At 45.2% G+C, this 17854-nt stretch overlaps 1 protein-coding gene across 1 annotated transcript in view; it reads left to right on the top strand.

Annotated features, from left to right (window-relative positions):
• Positions 1–6034: 6034 nt before the first annotated feature.
• Slc16a10 (solute carrier family 16 member 10) overlaps positions 6035–17854 on the top strand; it is a 101816-nt gene continuing 89996 nt past the window's right edge. The window contains exon 1 of the mRNA XM_059272522.1: positions 6035–6380. Within this exon, the coding sequence (XP_059128505.1) occupies positions 6035–6380 (346 nt within the window). The remainder of the gene's footprint in view (positions 6381–17854) is intronic.

Genomic DNA, 17854 nt, shown 5'->3' on the forward strand with positions numbered 1-17854 from the left:
GCTCTAGGTTCAAACCTCACATTGGAAAAAAAAAAGTTGCATCATTCAGAAAAAGAAGAAAGGAAGCAACTTAATTATTTCATACTGCTATAAAAGCATATTTAGTTGTAAAGAACAGAAATTTATTTATAGAGTTGGAAGTTGGGAAGACCAAGACTGAGGAGCCAGCATCTAGTGTGAATCTTCTTGCCCTTTCATCACAAGGCAGAGGGCAGAAGGGCAAGACAGCACAAGTTATCCTTGCATTGCCTGAGAGATGGGGAGGGGAGGGGCATGAGTCAACCTGTTATCAGGAATCCTCCCCCACAATAGGCATGAGCCCTCTGGTTAAGGCTGAGCCATCATGATCTAATCACCTCTTGAAGGTCCCACCTCTCTGCATTCTTGAACTGAGGATGATGTTTATAACATTAACTTTGGGAGACTCCCCCAAACCATAGCATGGGGTCATTTTAGAAATAGGGTCTTCAGGAAGGCTTGGAGGTGTTTATACAGGGCCTTAAGTGAGGAGCAAGGCTTCAGGCTGGAGAGGAGGGTTTGAGGGGGTACAGGACGGAGGATGGGTTGGTGGAGCCACAGTTTGTTGGCAGCATGGCTAGTTAGGAGAGCATTATGGTCCACAAGAAAAGGATTCATCAGGAGCCAGCTTCTAGAATGGAGAGCAAGGGGTTAGTTAAATCATCTTCTAGAGCTAGGATCGACAGGAATGTATTTGGGAGAGGCAGCAAAGAGGTATGAGGAGGGGCCTCAACAGGTGGTTTGGACTTTGGGAAGCTGAGGAAGGTACTAGAAGATGGGCAGGTTGAGGGGACTTTGGACTCTTCAAGGAAGGAGAAGCCAGAGTTAATTCAGTCTTGTTTCTGAAATAAGGATTTTTTTTTTTGTACAAAATATCACATTTTATCCTTGGTGCAAATCAGTATTCAAGAACTCTGTGCATTTTGTTGTTGTTGTTGTTTTGTTTTGTTTCGCTTGAACCCAGGGCTTCACACAAACAAAGCCCATACTCTACACACCCAGCCCTTCTGTGGACTTGTTTTGTTTTGTACTTTTTTTTTTCCAAGATTTTTTTTTGTCTCTTTGTTCTAGAGACTGAACACAGGGCCTCACATATGCTAGGCAGGGCTCTCCAACTCAGCTGTAGCCCTAGCCCCAGCCCCATGCATGTTTTAATTAATTAATTAATCAACCAGTTAATTTTAAGGCAGGGTTTCTCTACACAGCTCTGGCTGGCTGTCCTGGAACTCACTATGTAGACCAGGCTGCCTTCATACTTAGAGATCTGTCTGCCTCTGTTTCTGAAATACTGGGATCAAAGGTGTAAGCCACCACACATGGCCTTCATGCATGTGTTTTTAATCAATTGTTCACTATAAGGCTTCTAGGTAGTGCGTTTGTGCGTGTCTCTCTGTGTGAATTCTATTACTTCACAGACGTTCAGGAGCACTCCTACCAAATAATCACCATTATAGTGCTATTCCGATTTAATGATTTGCAGAGTGCATCACGGAAAGATCATGTTTTAGAAATTTCTCTCTAGCCACTGAAGTAGATCAAAGCTACATTTGGCTGTTTGATTTAAAGTGGTTATTAAAATGGCACCAAAGCAGCCTGTTTTGTGCAACATAACTGGAAACTGCACCTGTATGTAGCACAGTTGGAATCTCATGACCGCATATTCAGCACTTCAGTACTTTGTATATTCAATTTACTATTTATTTATTTTTTAAGTTTATTTTTTAGACATTTACTTGATTTTTTTCCCCTGTATCTGAGTGTTTTGCCTACCTGTCTGTACATGCATCAGAAGGTGTTGGATCCCCTGGAATGGGTGATTGTGAGCCATTGCTTGGGTACTGGGAACTGAGCTCAGGTCCTCTGGAAGAGCAAGTACTCTTATCGACTGAGTCATCTATCCAGTCCCCTGTATATTCAATTTAATTCACACACTTAATGAGCACCTGTGATGGACTAGATTAATAGGAGAAAAATTAGAAGAATGAAAATGAGCTAATATTTAGCTAAAAAGCGATGCTTTTAAAGAGGAAAGGCTGGAATTTCTGAATGGTCAATTAAAGATATTTTTGTCAATAAATAATAAATTTAATATAAACTATAGATTAAAAAAACTTTCATAAACCAGGTATAGTGGGCCTCTAGTCCCAGCACTTGGGAGGATGAGGCAAAGGACTTTCACAAGTTCGAGGCTACAGAGTAAGTTCTAGGACAGCCTGGGCTATAATGTGAGATCTGGTCTCACAAAAACAAAAACAACAACAACAAAACCAGACGTGGTGGCTCATGCCTGCTCTCCCAGCACTCAGGAATCATGGATATTTCTTTATAGTTAGGCTATAATCCACATATATATCATGATTTGGTTAGTTTCTGGGCATGCCTGTGAGGGATCATCTTAGATTAATTGAGGTAGGAAGACCCCTCTCCTCTCCAAAACAGTGGGGCAGCACCATCCCTACATCTGGGTTCCACTTTGCATTAAAAGGTCAGAGTTATTGGAGTATAAGCTTGATGGAATATTCTTTGCTTCCTAACTGTGGCTGCAACTTGGGCAGTCTCAAATCCTGCCACTAGAATTCATTGTTATGACTGACTGTCTACCCTGATAAACATAACTCAAGGGTTTATGGTCTGTTTAATCAATTCTCCATATATATATACTTATTTTGAGATAAGACCTGGTTATTAATCCAGGTTGGTTTTGAACTTGTGCTCTTCCTGACTCAGTTCCTCAAGCGCTGGAATTATACCTAACCAGAGGTACATTTTGCTTTCAATTTCCTTATTTTCAACAATACTGTTATAATGTCCTGCACACTCTTTGTGTGAACTGGTGTGACTCACTCTTTGTGGGAACTGGGAACTGGTGTGACTATTCCTTAGTTTACTTTTTCTTTGATACAGGGTCTCCTGTGGCCCAGGGTCATCTCACACTTGCAAAGCAGTTATGGATGACCTCGAAGTACTGATCTTTCTGTTTCTACCTCCAAGTGTTGGGATTATGGGTGTGCAATACCATACCTGGCTCTCAGTTAGTCAGCTTTCTATTATAGTAGCAAATACCCAAGATATTCAAGTTTAAAAGGAGAAAGGTTTATGTGGCTCACAGTTCTGCAAATGTCACTCCGTGGTTGGATGGTTGCAGTGTTTTTGTGTCTGTGGCAAGGCAGTGCACTATAATGAGTGCATGTGGCAGAGGAACTCCATCTGCTTTATGGCTCTGAATGAACTAGAGAAGGGAAGAGACCAGACCCTCACAGTCTTCTCAGAGGTCGAGTCTTCAGTTACCTAAGACCTCCCACTAGTCCTGTTCTAGTTTGCTTTCTATTATGTGATAAACAGAGTGACCATAAGCAACTTAGGGAGGAAAGAGTGTATTTCACCTTACAGCTTACCTTCATCATGAAGGGAACTCAAGGCAGGAACCTGGAGGCAGGAACTGAAGCAGAGGTCATGAAGGAATGCTGCTCCCTGGCTTGCTCTTGATGGCTGGCTCAGCCTGTTTTCTTATACCATCCAGGATCACCTGCCCAGGGTGGTCCCACCCACAGAGGCCTGGGCCCTCCCACATCAACTATTAGTAAAGAAAATGCTCCACAGACTTGCCTACATGCTAATATGATGGAAGCATTTTCTCTATTGAAATTCCCTTTCCCAGATGACCCTGGCTTGTGACAAGCTGATCAAATAACCAGCACATGGCTCCACCTTTTAACATTTCTACCACTTCCCAATAGCATCACTAATTCTTAGAGTGAGGATTAAACACTTACCAATGTGGGGATTTGAATAAGAATGGCACCCCTAGGCTCGTTGAATGCTTGGTCTGGGGAGTAAACTGTTTGAAAGGATTAGATGGATTAGGAGATGCGGCTTTGTTGGAGGAAGTGTGCCCCTGGGGGTGGGTTTTGAGGTTTCAAAAGCCAATGCCAGCCCCAGTCTCTCTTTCTGGACCTGCTGATCAGGATGTAGCTCTCAACTACTGTTCCAGCACCATGTTGCCCCTATGCTCCCTGCCACGATGATAATGGGCTAAGCCTTTTGAACTGTACACAAGCCCCCAATTAAATGCTTCTGCAAGAGTTGCCTTGGTCATGGTGTCTCTTCACAGCAACAGAACAGTGACTGAGACACCCAAGATGGACTTTTGGGGATACTGCATCTACGAGCCATTGCACCATTTTAACTTTAATATCTAAAGCACCCCACATGTGGGCTATATTCCCAGATTCCTCATGAATACTCCACTTTTCTTGGTTTCCTCTCTCCTTTCCCCCCCCCCCCCCCTGGCTGGAATGCTCTTTGCTTGTCCTTGTCCATTGAAATCATGTGGCTAATCCAGAGCCCAGCTCAAACTTATTTTCTATAGACATTATTCTTTAGTGTTTTGAAGAACAGTTATGTTGTTGGTTTTTTCTTTTTTGCTCTTTTGGGGGGCCTGCCATCCAGCTCCCAAATAAATCACACATGGTTGCTTATTCTTAATTATGAATGTCCAAGCCTTAGCTTGGCTTGGTTCCTGCCAGCTTTCCCTAACTTTAAATTATCCCATCTACCTTTTGCCTCTGGACTTTTCCCGTTCTCTTCTGTAAATCTTACTCTTACTCCATGGCTTGCTGTGTAGCCTGGGTGGCTCACCCCTGGAGTCCTCCTCTTTCTCTGGCTACTTCTTCTTTTTCCTTCCTCCTCCCAGATTTCTCCTTCTATCTATTCTCTCTGCCTGTCAGCCCCGCCTATGCTTTCTTCTGCCTTGTTATTGGCTGTTTGGCTCTTTATTAGACCATCAGGTGTTCTAGACAGGCACAGTAACACAGCTTCACAGAGTTAAACAAAAGTAACACACCTTGAAAGAATATTCTGCAACACAGCTAATGGCCCTATTCCACTTGTGATGCCCCTGTATTTTAACACCACTGCACCTCACTTTGTATTTCAGGACTACGTTTACTTACTAATTTAGAATTGAGAGAAGCGCACACGTGATTGTCACAGTTACTGTGTATCCCACCACATCGGTAGGTGCCTAACTAACTAGCATATTTTGATTTTGTTTGGAGTGACGAATATAAATATCAGAGAAATTAAGAAGATATCTTGGCATGCCAAGTTTCAGAGGGCCAGAGGAGCTGAATATAAGTGCCAGTTTTTTCTTTCTTTTTTTTTTTAAGTGTGAGAACAGCTTGTGTGGTTGAAAAGTATTGCTTTCTAGCTGCCTATCAAAAATGTTTGTTAGCTGAAAAATTTAGACTCACAGTCTGTTTTCCAAAGTGAGCATCTTCCATGTGCCAAGTATTCAAAACAAACTGTGTTTTCACGGAAGAGAACGGAACTTGGTAATTAAACAAGGCGTCTGATTCTCGAATTGCCTTTTAAGTAGGCATGCGGTACAAGGAATCTTCTGTATTATAATTAGCACAAAAAGGACAACGAACATAAAAATCTAGTGAGTGTCAACTGTGACTCCGTTCCAGGGATGCTAAAGACCCAGGGCGGCCGATCGATGACCCTCGCAGCCCACACGGAGGAAGAGACGCTCCCCAGAACTTCTAAGGTTAATGATACTGAGAGGAGGTGACCTAAGCCGGGTGATAGACACCGGGTAGCTAATCTGACCTCCTCAAGCGCGCGCGCGCAGGCTCCAGACTGGGCGGGCTGGGCCACGGGGGCGGAGCCTCCGCTCTCCGCGCTCCAATCACCTGTGGGCTCAGGGGGTAGGGCCCTCTGCCGGCCACGCCCCTAGCCGACGCGGGAGGGGCGCTTTTAAGAAGCGGCCGCAGGCGGCCCACTCTGTCAGGTGTGTGGGGCCGCCGGGGTGTCAGGTCCTCCGGCCGCCGTGTGCGCGGCTCGCCCGCCCGCCCGCCCGCTCGCCCGCCCGCCCGCCCGCTCGCCCGCCCGCGGCTCCAGCGCCCTCACCTCGGCCTCCCTCGTCCGTCCGCCCGGCTCTCGCAGCCTCCGCGGGCCACCCCGGACCTTGCACCCGCGAGCTCTCGGGCGCCCGACGGGGCCGCCTCCGGCCATGGTACCGTCCCAGGAGGATCCCGCGGCGGCCGCCGCTGCCGCACGGGAGACGAGCGAGGCGCAGCCGCCGGGGCCCGCGCCCTCGGATGACGCTCCGCTGCCCGGCCCGGGACCCTCGGATGGCTCCGACGTGGCCGCAGAGAAGGTGGAGGTGGAGCTGTCGAGGTCAACGGGCGACGAGCCCCCCGTGCCCCCCGAGGGCGGCTGGGGCTGGCTGGTGATGCTGGCGGCCATGTGGTGCAACGGATCTGTGTTTGGCATCCAAAATGCCTACGGGGTGCTCTTCGTGTCCATGCAGGACACCTTCGGGGCCAAGGACAGTGACAACATGGCCTTCAAGACAGGTGGGGCGTTGCGGCGGGCCGAGGGGACACGCGGGGTGGGAACACACACACCGCGGGAGCTTGGTGCGTCCTCTGGTGCTGGGAGGGTGTGAGCGGTGGGTCTGACCCGTCGTACTTGCTGCCTGCAGCTTGGGGCTTCCGTGTGCCGGTCTTTGTATGGAATCTGCCAGGATCGTGCGTTTGGAAGCAAGTTGCGGAGTTGTGCCAGCCCTAAGCTTCTTTCGGCAGAGTGGGCGCCAAGAATCCGCAGTACTTTCCTCTAAGTGTTGGAAAGCAAACGGAGCGGTTGTGCAGACAAACAACATTGCACTGTCTTTTTTAAAGTCTGTTTGTGTGTGTGTGTGTGTGTGTGACCGCCACGGTGATCCGCTTGCTGTGCCGCAGAAGGATGTGTGTGTGTGTGTTTGGGTGGGTGCGGCGCAGCCAGGCGCGGGTGATTGGCAAGATGGAAAAGTGGATCCCAAGGTCACAGGGAGCCCCCAAAGGCAGCTCATCAAAAGTGGTAGTCTGATGTCTCTCTGCACGCTACTAAATATAGAAAGCATAGGAGGCAGCCACCTGGGAAGAGGAAGATAAGGGGTTACACCTCCTGTTGTGTTGACATTTTTTTTTTCTACCTTGCGGAAATAAAATGCAAAAGGTGCAGACTCCGCATTTTCATGAAGTGCTTTTGCCTGACTTCTTGACGGATTATGCAATACCCAAGTCTAGGCTCTTCTGCATACGAGATTTTTTTTTTTTTTTTTTTTTAATTTCATCTCGTGCTGCAAGGCAGGTGCTGTCAGCTCTGTTTGGGTGAGAAAACTGAAAGTCAGTGAAACGAAGTGTCTTGGTGAGGAACAGAATAAAGATAGAACTCGTCACCTGATTTCAAGACTGAGTGATTCTCATTGCTAAATCAGGCTACCACTGCCTTTTGGGAAACTTCATAAGATCAATAATTTCTGTGTTGCTCTCTGCTCAGCCTGGCCTTGAACTCAAGATCCTCTTGCCTCAGTTGGGATTACAAGAACATTCTGCACCATACTGGGCAATAAAGTCTTTTAAAACAACAATAGGTTCTCACTATGTAGTCCTGGCTGGCCTAGAACTTAACACATAGGCCAGGCTGTCCTCAAACTCACAGAGATCCACTTGCCTCTGCCTCCCAAGTGACGAGATTACAGGAATGTACTACCACAGCCTCACATGATAGTCTTTTTTTTAACCTTTAGTTTCTGCTTTTAGAGTGCATATTGCTTAGATTTTTGTTGTGCACACAGAGAAAATAAACAGGATTGTAATTACAAATTGTAAGGGAAGGTGGTATGGAAGATTTTAAAATTACCTTTCCTTTTCTCCTTCAGTGTTAGGTGGGACCCAGGGCTCTGGGCATGCTACTCAAAGGCTGTCCCACTTCTCTGAATTTCACTTGTTTTTCATTACACGGATAGATTGTACTTTATGCACTCTCCCCTTAAGAGACACTTAGATTGCTTTCAAACTTATAAAAATACTTTATAAAAAGCTGATGCACCGATGTATCACTGTGTGAATAATGATGTATCATATTTAATGGGGAATTTCTGTTCCTTCAGTGGCTGTTGAAGTTGCTGTGTTGGGCAGGGTCAAAGAGTTAGGTACAGTATGTTAAAAATGTTCTTAGTTTTAACTGAAGGAAGGTAACCCTTGTACACTGCAGCAGGATAGATATGAAGACGCAATAGCAAACAAAAATTATTTTGCACAATTCTTGACATTTCTGTGTCTAAGTACATCATGTACCCTATTTCTTTTTTCATCTTCCGGCAGCTCCATGGGCTGGGCTCCCTTTTCAGACATGGAAGTTTGGGCTCACAAGGATTTCAGCTGGGAGCAGGATTTCAACCTCATGTTTGTCGGACTTCCGGACCTAGGTTTTCAATCGCTGACCATACTGCTCTGGCTAGCTAGATCGCTCCGCACATCTGGTATTTTCATGTTCCTACAGTGCTTCTGGGGTTAAACATCTGAAAGGCTAGGGACTTGGCTCAGTTGGTGGAGTAGTACTCACACAGTGTATAGTACAACACTTCATAAAGACAGGCCTGGTGGCATATGCCTGGAGTCCCAGCACTCTGAAGGACAGGCAGGAGGATCAGGAGTTCAAGGTCAGATGACCTTCAGCTTCAAGCAAGTTTGAGGCCTCCATGGTTTACAAGAGACCCTGTCTTTAAAAAAAAAAAATTCAACTAGTAAACAATGACCGTTGTTTATTATGCCTTGTCAAATGATTTTTGAAATGTAGAGACTTCCACAGAAAAAAGCTACTTTTTAAAGGGCATTCATGCAAAATTCTGGTTGGACAGAGCTATAGCAGGGAAGCTCTTCCTGGCAGTGCCAAGAAGAGATTTCCTCGGGGCTCTTCTCCCTAAGAGTATCTTGTTTTGTTTGTGTTTTCGAGAAAGAATCGCTCCACCTCTTCAAGACTATCTTAATTCTTTTTTGTTTGTTTGTTTGTTTGTTTGTCCTCCCCCCACCCTCAGACAGGGTTTCTCTGTGTAGTTTTGGTGCCTGTCCTGGAACTTGCTCAGTAGACCAGGCTGGCCTCAAACTCATAGAGATCCCCCTGCTTCTGCCTCGCAAGTGCTGGGATTAAAGGTGTGTGTCCCCATGCCTGGCTCTTCATTCTTAATGTATAACCTAGCCAAAATTCTCATGAAAGGGTCTGATGAGATTTACTCCCACTAACTTAGAAGTGAGTTTCACACCTGTTTGGTTGTGCCCCCCCCCAAATCCCCCCCCACCTCCCCACCCCCTGCTTTGAGACAAGGTCTGTTATATAGTCTTGGCTGGCTAGAATCACTGTGTAGACCAGGCTGGCCTTGAACTCCACCCATATCTGTCTCCTAAGTGCTGGGATTGTGCTGCCATGCTCACCCCCACCCTCTCTATGCTCACCCCCACCCTCTTCTTACGTACAAATGCTTGCTGTTTTGGAGCTGGTGACACAGGAAGTTTAAACAATGCCAGCGCCTCTCGGAGTTTAGGGTCTGTTGAGATACAAATGAGTACACCAGGGAAAGTGTCAGATTTCTCCCCTGAGACACACACACACACTATAAAGATCCTCAACCTTATTCTAAAAGTCTGAAATTCTAAGGGAATTTAAGTACGTGGTGGGAACTGGGAAAGGCAACTGATAGCCTTTCTCTCTGGTTATAAAAATCTCCGTGATATTGAGGCGTTGGAATGGTGATGCTAGCTGAACTTCAAGTTGGGCAGTAAAATCCCTAAAGCATACAGCATGCTAGACACCCTCCCCCACCCCCCTACCCCGGCTGTGGTGCCCAGGAGTTGGTGACAAGACAGTGTCCCATAGCATGACATGTCGGAAGTGGTGTAGGTAGGACTAACAGAGCTGGTGTCTTTTCCATGACAGTTTTACCCGTTACCATTCCATGGGTGGAAGGGAAGCAGACAGTCTGGAAAAGAAAGAAAATGGGTACAATTAACTGGAGCATAGTTTTCTGCTAGAATCCACAATGTTGTTTTTTTGTTTTTTGTTTTTGTTTTTTTTTTTCGAGACAGGGTTTCTCTGTGTAGCTTTGCGCCTTTCCTGGAACTCACTTGGTAGCCCAGGCCGGCCTCGAACTCACAGAGATCCTCCTGGCTCTGCCTCCCGAGTGCTGGGATTAAAGGCATGCGCCACCACCGCCCGGCTACAACGTTGTTTTAACTGCTGGACCCTGGAAGACCATGGCACTACTAAGTCCAGTGCTGGCTGTCTTCTCATTCAGTGCCGTGGGACAGTCTTTGGGACCAAGCAAGGGTATTAATCTTATCTGCTGTTTTCTTCCTGGGGAAAGACGAATGTTTTTTTTAAAGGTTTATATATTATGTGTACAGTGTTCTGTCTGCATGTCAGAAGAGGGCACCAGGTCTCATTACAGATGGTTGTGAGCCACCATGTGGTTACTGGGAATTGAACTCAGGACCTCTAGAAGAATAGCCAGTGCTCTTAAACTCTGAGGCATCTCTCCAGCCCCCCAAAGACGAATATTTTAATGGTGTGTTTGATTGCTTTTTAAAACTATCTATTAAAGACAGGTATGTTTTTAGAATTTGTATTTAGGTTAGCATTAATGCTAATCTTTTGAAGAAATTACTGTTTTTGAACCAAAGGCTTGGCTTCTTTCAATAATTCCCCCAATATGTTATTTTTTTAAATTTTTTTAAAAATATTTAATTTTATGCATAGGAGTGCTCTATCTGCATGTACAACTTTATGCCAGAAGAGGGCACCAGATCTCATTACAGATGGTTGTGAGCCACCATGTGGTTGCTGGGAATTGAACTCAGGACTTCTGGAAGAGCAGCCAGTGCTCTTAACCACTGAGCCATCTCTCCAGCCCAATATATTATTTTTTTAAAAAGTATTTTTGTGAATGTGTGTGTGAGCCTGCGTGTGCATGTGCATGTTTGTGTGTGAGGGTGTGTTCATTCCATGGTATGTCTGTGGAGGTTGGAGGGTGTGTGTGTGTGTGTGTGTGTGAATGAATGTGTATGTGTGTGTACATTTGTGTGAGGGTGTGTTCATTTCATGGTATGTCTGTGGAGGTTGGAGGATGTGTGTGTGTGTGTGTGTGTGTGTGTGTGTGTGTGTGTAGCAGTAACCGTCTTATTAAATAAGAAACACAGAGCCAATGCAGAGATGAAAGCCCAAGAGGTCAGAGCTAAGACCCTTACCCTTCACTGCTGCAGCTATCTTCTTCAGCCAAGAGACCTACTTCCTGTGTGTTTGTCTTTATATAGACTTTCTGTTCTGCCTTCTCATTGGTTGTAAACCCAACCACATAACTGCCTCATCACTGCCTGTCTATACAGACCTCCAGGTCTTCTATGGTTGGGATTGAGATTAAAGGCATGTGTCTCTGTGCTGGCTGTATCCTTGAACACAAAGAGATCCGCCTAGCTCTGCCTCCCAAGAGCTGGGATTAAAGGTGTGCACTACCACCGCCCAGCTTTTGCTATGGCTCTAATAGCTCTGACCCCCGGGCAACTTTATTAACATTATTATTAACATTTTGAATGTTAATAATTTAACATAATTATTAACATTATTAACATATTTATTAACATACATTATTATTTGTATTAACATACAAATCACATTTTAGTACAAATAAAATATCACCATATGTGTGAATGTATATGTGTGTGTACATTTGTGTGTGAGGGTGTGTTCATTTCACGGTATGTCTGTGGAGGTTGGATGACGTGTGTGTGTGTGTGTGTGTGTGTGTGTGTGTGTGTATGTGTGTGCATTCCTGCTAAGGTTTGTCTGTGGAGGTTGGAAGATGTGTGTATTGTGTGTATGTACGTGTGTGTGTGTGTGTGTGTGTGTGTGTGTGTGAGAGAGTGTGCATTCATGTCAAGGTGTGTCTGTGGAGGTTGGAGGACAACCCTGGGTGTTGGTTCTCACCATCAGCATTTGCGTAGGTCTTCAGGCTTGAGCAACAAGTGCTTTTGCCCATGGAGCCATTTCCCTAGCCTCCCAAACATGCTCTTCAATGGCCTTTCCTGAGAGTGGAGGTCTGGGAAACACCACACATTATATGCTTCTCTCTAGGGTATTTAAAATGCAAGTTGACATTAAGTTATTTAAAAACAACTGTCAAAAAGCTGTAGAGAGGGCCGGGCAGTGGTGGTGCACGCCTTTAATCCCAGCACTCAGGAGGCAGAGCCAGGCGGATCTCTGTGAGTTCGAGGCCGGCCTGGGCTACCAAGTGAGTTCCAGGAAAGGCGCAAAGCTACACAGAGAAACCCTGTCTCGAAAAGCCAAAAAAAAAAAAAAAAAAAAAAAAAAGCTGTAGAGAGAGAGTCTCTTTGTCCACATCCTTTAATGTTCCAGCACCTTCCCTTGATGGAAAAGGTATATTTAGACAGTTCTACCACTGAGTAGGAACTGGGTGGCATGTAGAGGTGGAAGCGTGGTGCATCATCTCATTAGCCTCTGAGACTTCAAGGCAGTTAGTGCCAACCCCGAGTTTTCACATTTAGCACTTACAGTGATATTGGCTATAGAGTCTATACTTTCCCTTTCAGACTTCATTGAATTGGCAGCACCCAGATTATCCAGAGAAAAGCACATTTATTCAGTTACAGTTTCATGTGTTGTGGAAGTCTTCAGATTGCCACCCAAAGTTAACTGTCCACTTAACTCTTAGGATGGACGAAGCTTGGTCTAACGGCAGAAAGGGAAACCCACAAGGCTTGTCTGGCCAAATTGTCCTCCAATCTTCAATTGTAGTGTCAGGGACCAAACATGGTAGGTCCGAGTTTCTCTGCAGAGAGCTCTTACACAGAACCTGTGTAGTATGTAGTGGGGGTTACTAGAGGATTTTTTTTCCCCCGAGACAGGGTTTCTCTGTGTTGTTTTTGGTGCCTGTCCTGGACCATTCTCTGTAGACCAGGCTGGCCTTGAACTCACAGAGATCTGCCTGGCTCTGCCTCCTGAGTGCTGAGATTAAAGGCGTGTACCACCAACCGACTGGCTGAGGATTATTTTTTAGCTTCTGTGGCTGGCTTTGAAGAAAAGGGCTTTAATTGTTATTACCCACCTGGGGATGGGAGGGAGAGGATTCAATTTGTAATGGTTAGCGTTAGGGGAAAGTGAGTGAGAGAGACAGGAAGGCCAGAGAGTCCTTAGAGCTTACCTTGGGCTAGTTTTCTAGGCCCCAGAACCACAAATACAGTTTTGTGTTACACCTTAATTACTGAGGATTTACAGCGTCAAAGCCTTTGACTGAGGAAGTCAGAGTTAATCTTGCTGCTGTGACTTGCTTTATTTAGCTTCAAGAGGTTTGGTTGGTGAGGAAAGCTGCCTATATAACCAACTGTGCTGCTATCTTGGTGAAGTAAGTAATAGTTGCTTCGGTGAGCTGATCACAATAAAACAGCGACCTGATTCGTGTTCCTCTACGTCTTTACTGTGCTAGCAGTACACAGTTCCTACTTCCATTGGCGGCAGAAGAGCTAAGCTAAGAAGATTTACTTGTGGCAATACCTCATCTGAGCTACTAGCTCCTAAGTCAGTAGAGCACAAAAGGGATTTGTGAAATTGGAAAATAAAGAGATGACACTGGACACCTATAATCCTGGTGCGTGGGAGGTAGAGGCAGAAGGCAGGGTTACGGTCAGCCCGCCTATGGAGTGAGACCCTTCCTTAAAAGAAAAAAAAAAAAAACATGGTATGGTCATAGTTATTTCATTTCCTTCCATTTTAACTGCCAAATCAACCCAAACCGAAAGCATATCTGACTTACTTTAGGAGAGGTTTTGAGATATCCTTTGGGATAAATTGTGTTCTCTGCTTCTTGAGGACTGGAGGTGAAACCCAGGGCTGGACGCAGGCTAGGTAAAGGCTCTGCTGCTGCACTTCCAGCTCTGGCTCTGAGCTCTCGATGTGGTTTGCTGCATCTTTACACTTGCCTCTGCTGAGCCCACGCTGCAGCCCATGGCCACGGGCTTCACTTTCCCTGCCTCCCTGGGTGTTTCACAAACCTATGGCTCCAGTTGCTTTCTTGGGGCCATTATTTCTAAAGTTAAGAAGACTATTTACAACTTCTGGACAGTTCCATTTGGGTACAAAGGCACATCATACTCAACTACAGTGAATTTGCCTTTTAGCCAGCCCAGGAACCTTCGCCCATCACCAGAAACACCAGAGCTCTTGCAGTCAGACATGTCTTTCCTGAATTCTCGTGGTGTAGAGTACTTTTGGTTCCGTAAGTCAGACATACATAGTGTGATGGTGTTCCTCAGATCATGAGGGCTCTGGCATAATTGATGATTAATCCCTGATAGATATAGATAATGTTATGGCATAATTGGGAGGTGGTAAAAGGTGTTGGGTCCTATGGAGTAAGTAGGTCACCAGGAGTAGGTCCTTGAGGGCGATCGATTCCTTGTCCCCATTCCTTCTTCTATCCCCCTTTCTCTGTTTCCTGGCCGCTGTGATGTGAGCTGCTGTGTTCCACCATACTCTACCATGCATGGGTTAACACCTCTCTAACCATGAGCCAAACCAAACCCTCCTGTAAGTTCTTTTTCTCAGGGGTTTGGTCATATTGACACAAAAATGTAACCAATATATCCAGAATTCATGCATTTACCTCTTCCATTGTATCTTCATTCTTCCTACTTTCTAAATTATTCTCCCTTCTCCTTCAGCCCCATGCCTTGATCTCTTTGGGCCTCTATTGCCAGAATCACATTATGGATTGTGTAAGTGTTCCTGCTTAAATGCCATCAGTGGCACACTTCACCTGCAGGGAAACACCAGACTCCTGATTCCTGAGGTCTGCAAGTTGTGGCCCTTGCCTGATCCTCTACCCTTGCCTGCCTCCCTCCCTCCCTTTCTTTCTTGTTGATATTTTTGAGGAAGGGTCCCTGTGTGCCCTGTCTGGCTTAGAACTCACTGTAGAGCTGGCTGATCTCAAATGCACAGAGACCCACCTGCCTCTGCCCCCATGCCTGACTCACCCCTTTTCTTGTTCTCTGTGTTCCAGCCAAGCTGGAAGTCCTGTGCATACCCTGATTCATCATGTTCCCTTTGTTTCTGTCCCCTTAAGTGTCCGGCTCCTCTCTTGGAGGATGCCAGTGACATGGTTTGTTCATTCTTTATGCACAAGCCTGGAACTCTGTGCCACTGTGGTTACATTTTAAGCACCTGGGATGGTGAGGGCTACTGCATTTTGGAGATTTGAGGCTAAATTCAAGTGAATTATGAATTAAGCTTGAAGTAGAAGACAGAGTTCAGAAAGCCAGTTTCAACTTATTCTAAGTTAAGTAGCAATCTGTAAAAGAAATTAAATTAATTATTTAATTAAAAAAATATAAGGCCTTGTTGTGCTCTTCTGCCTCTAACTCCTGAGTGGTAGGATTAGAGCCATGTATCACCATGCTTAGAGTATGAAAGGCATTTTAAAGATAGTCCAAATTTATTTAAGTGATAATTTGTATGGTCCTTTGCCATAAAGATAAGGTGTTCATGTGTTACCTTATTTTCCATTTTCCCTTATTTTGTGACGGGATCTTGTGGTGTTGCCCAGGCTGATCTCAAACTCCTGACCAAATGATCCTTCTGCCTCAGTTTCTTTCCTATCTAAACCGTACACACGTGTTAGCATGCCTGGCTTATTTTCTTGGAATAGACTTCTCCTGTGTCAATAGATAAGGGAACTGCAGCTAGCAGAGGTTTGGGTTGGGCAGCATGACAACAGTGTTCATATCTGCTAAGTTGGACTTAAGAATATTTCTTTAACTGGGGCATTTTTTTGTACTTACATAGTTCCCCCCCCTCCCGAAAGTAAAACACCCTGCCCTTTTCCCTTTTAAATACTGTTTTCTACACATTTACTTGTATTTTTATCAAAATCCTCAATAGTGTTTTCTGCTTAAACATCAGAAGCCCTGTGAAGTCATTTTTGGAAGAGAATTCCACTTCGAGTCATGATAGCTCACACCCCCCCCCCCTCCCCCGAAACAAAACAAAACAAAACAAAACAAAACACCTGACCTCATATTCAAATTAAACAAATCTCAACAAAAACAAACTAAGCCCCAAACATAACTGGAAAAGTCAGCTTGCCAAAGCTCCAGGCACCTGCCTAGCCTGGTACCACCCACGCAGGAACTCTGGGTGTTTTATTTGGCAGAGAGTCATAATGGGCAACTCCAGCACACACACCTGAGAACTGTGCAGACCTACCACACAGAAGAAACGGCCTGTCAGAGCCTGCAGTGATGGAAAAGGGTGCCCCAGACACTGTGCAGAATGTGCGTGCTCACACAGTGTCTTTATTAACAGCGAACGGCACTTCTCCCTTGCATGGAGAAACCAGAGCTAAGGAACCGAGGCAGTGATTGATTGTCTTATTCCCAAGTCAAAAGTCTTTTTTCATTTCACTGGTTTCTTTAATCACAGGCATATTTGTGAGCTACAGATTTAAAATAATGTGTATGGACCAAAGCCATGTTTCCATCCAACCTCCTTACTCCTAAACATTAACATCTCACGCTCACCTTCAAAGGGAGTTTACCTTCCTCACGAGTGAGCATCTCTAGGACTCAGAAGTCAAAGCGTGCCTCTGCATTATTCACCAGGCAAAGTTTTAGTTGTTATGGAAACACTCAGGATTCTCCTTTCATTTCTCTATAATTACAAAGTTTTAATATTGAATATACTTTTGTGCCCCTCTGCAATTTTGATTGAGAATCATAAAGTGGAGTTCAACATTAATGGCCAGGGTTAGGAATGGAGCTCAGTAATATCCTATAGCATTTGTCTAGCGTGTGGGAGGTCCTGGCACTCTGGATTCCACCTCCAGCACTGCAACAGCAACAACAGCAAATTAGTAAAAACTGTCAAGGTATGCCTTAGATAGTTAAATTGAAGCAAAAGATAATTAGCTAAATTAATGTAAAAAGTCATGGAAATGAATCAGGCCTGACGGGTTATACCATTAATCCCAGCACCCAGGAGACAGAAGCAGGCTTTTTTGAGTTTGAGGCTAGCCTGTCTATATAGGAAGTTCGGGTTAGCCTGATCTACATAGCAAATTCAGGGCTACATCATGAGGCTCTGCCTCTTTCCCATTCTGAAAAGTTCCAGGAAATGTTCTAATGTGATCACATTTCAGCTAGTACCTCCCTTTCCTCCTAACCCCAAGAAAATTACTTCAGTAATGTTCTTCAACAGTTCAGAAAGCTGAAATTTATTTCTGTTATACACGTAGATTGGATTTAACTCCACTGCTGTTACAGCTTATAAAGTCAGAAAACCAGGGCCTGGAGTGATGGCTCAGAGGTTAAGAGCACTTGTTCCTGGCAGAGGATCAGAGCCGCTTTCCTAGTACTTACAGGACTGTTCACAACCATCAAATCTCCAGTTCCAGGAGATCCCCTCCCTCTCTGGCCTCTGCAGGCACTACATGCACACGGTGCACAGACATACGTACAGGCAAGATACCCATACACTTAAAATAAAAATAACAATTGAAAAAAATTAAAAGCGGGAACCTGTGACAGAAGCGGTTGGCTGGAGCCTATAATCCCAGCACTCCAGGGGTTGGGGCAGAAGAGGTGCTACAAGTTCGAGGCCTACCTGCTCTGTATAGTGAATCTCAGGCCAGCCAGGGTTATGTGGTGCGACTTTATCTCACAATAAGAAAAGAAAAAAGAAAATAAAAACAGAAAACCACAGGCTGGGCGGTGGTGGGACACGCCTTTAATCTCACCACTTGGGAGGCAGAGGCAGGCAGATTTCTGAGTTCAAGGCCATCCTGGTCTACAGAGTTAGTTCAAGCCAAGACTGCACAAAGAAACCCTGTCAGAAAGAAAAGAAAACCACTCATTAATACTGAGTTTTCTGACTAGATGAGTATGAATGCCTAGCTGAGTCAGTCTGGTGACTTTTCTCTTCATTGTGTGGAGTGTGCTTCCAGCTCCCA

Source organism: Peromyscus eremicus, chromosome 8b, assembly GCF_949786415.1.
Source record: "Peromyscus eremicus chromosome 8b, PerEre_H2_v1, whole genome shotgun sequence".
NCBI classification, from domain to species: Eukaryota; Metazoa; Chordata; class Mammalia; order Rodentia; family Cricetidae; genus Peromyscus; species Peromyscus eremicus.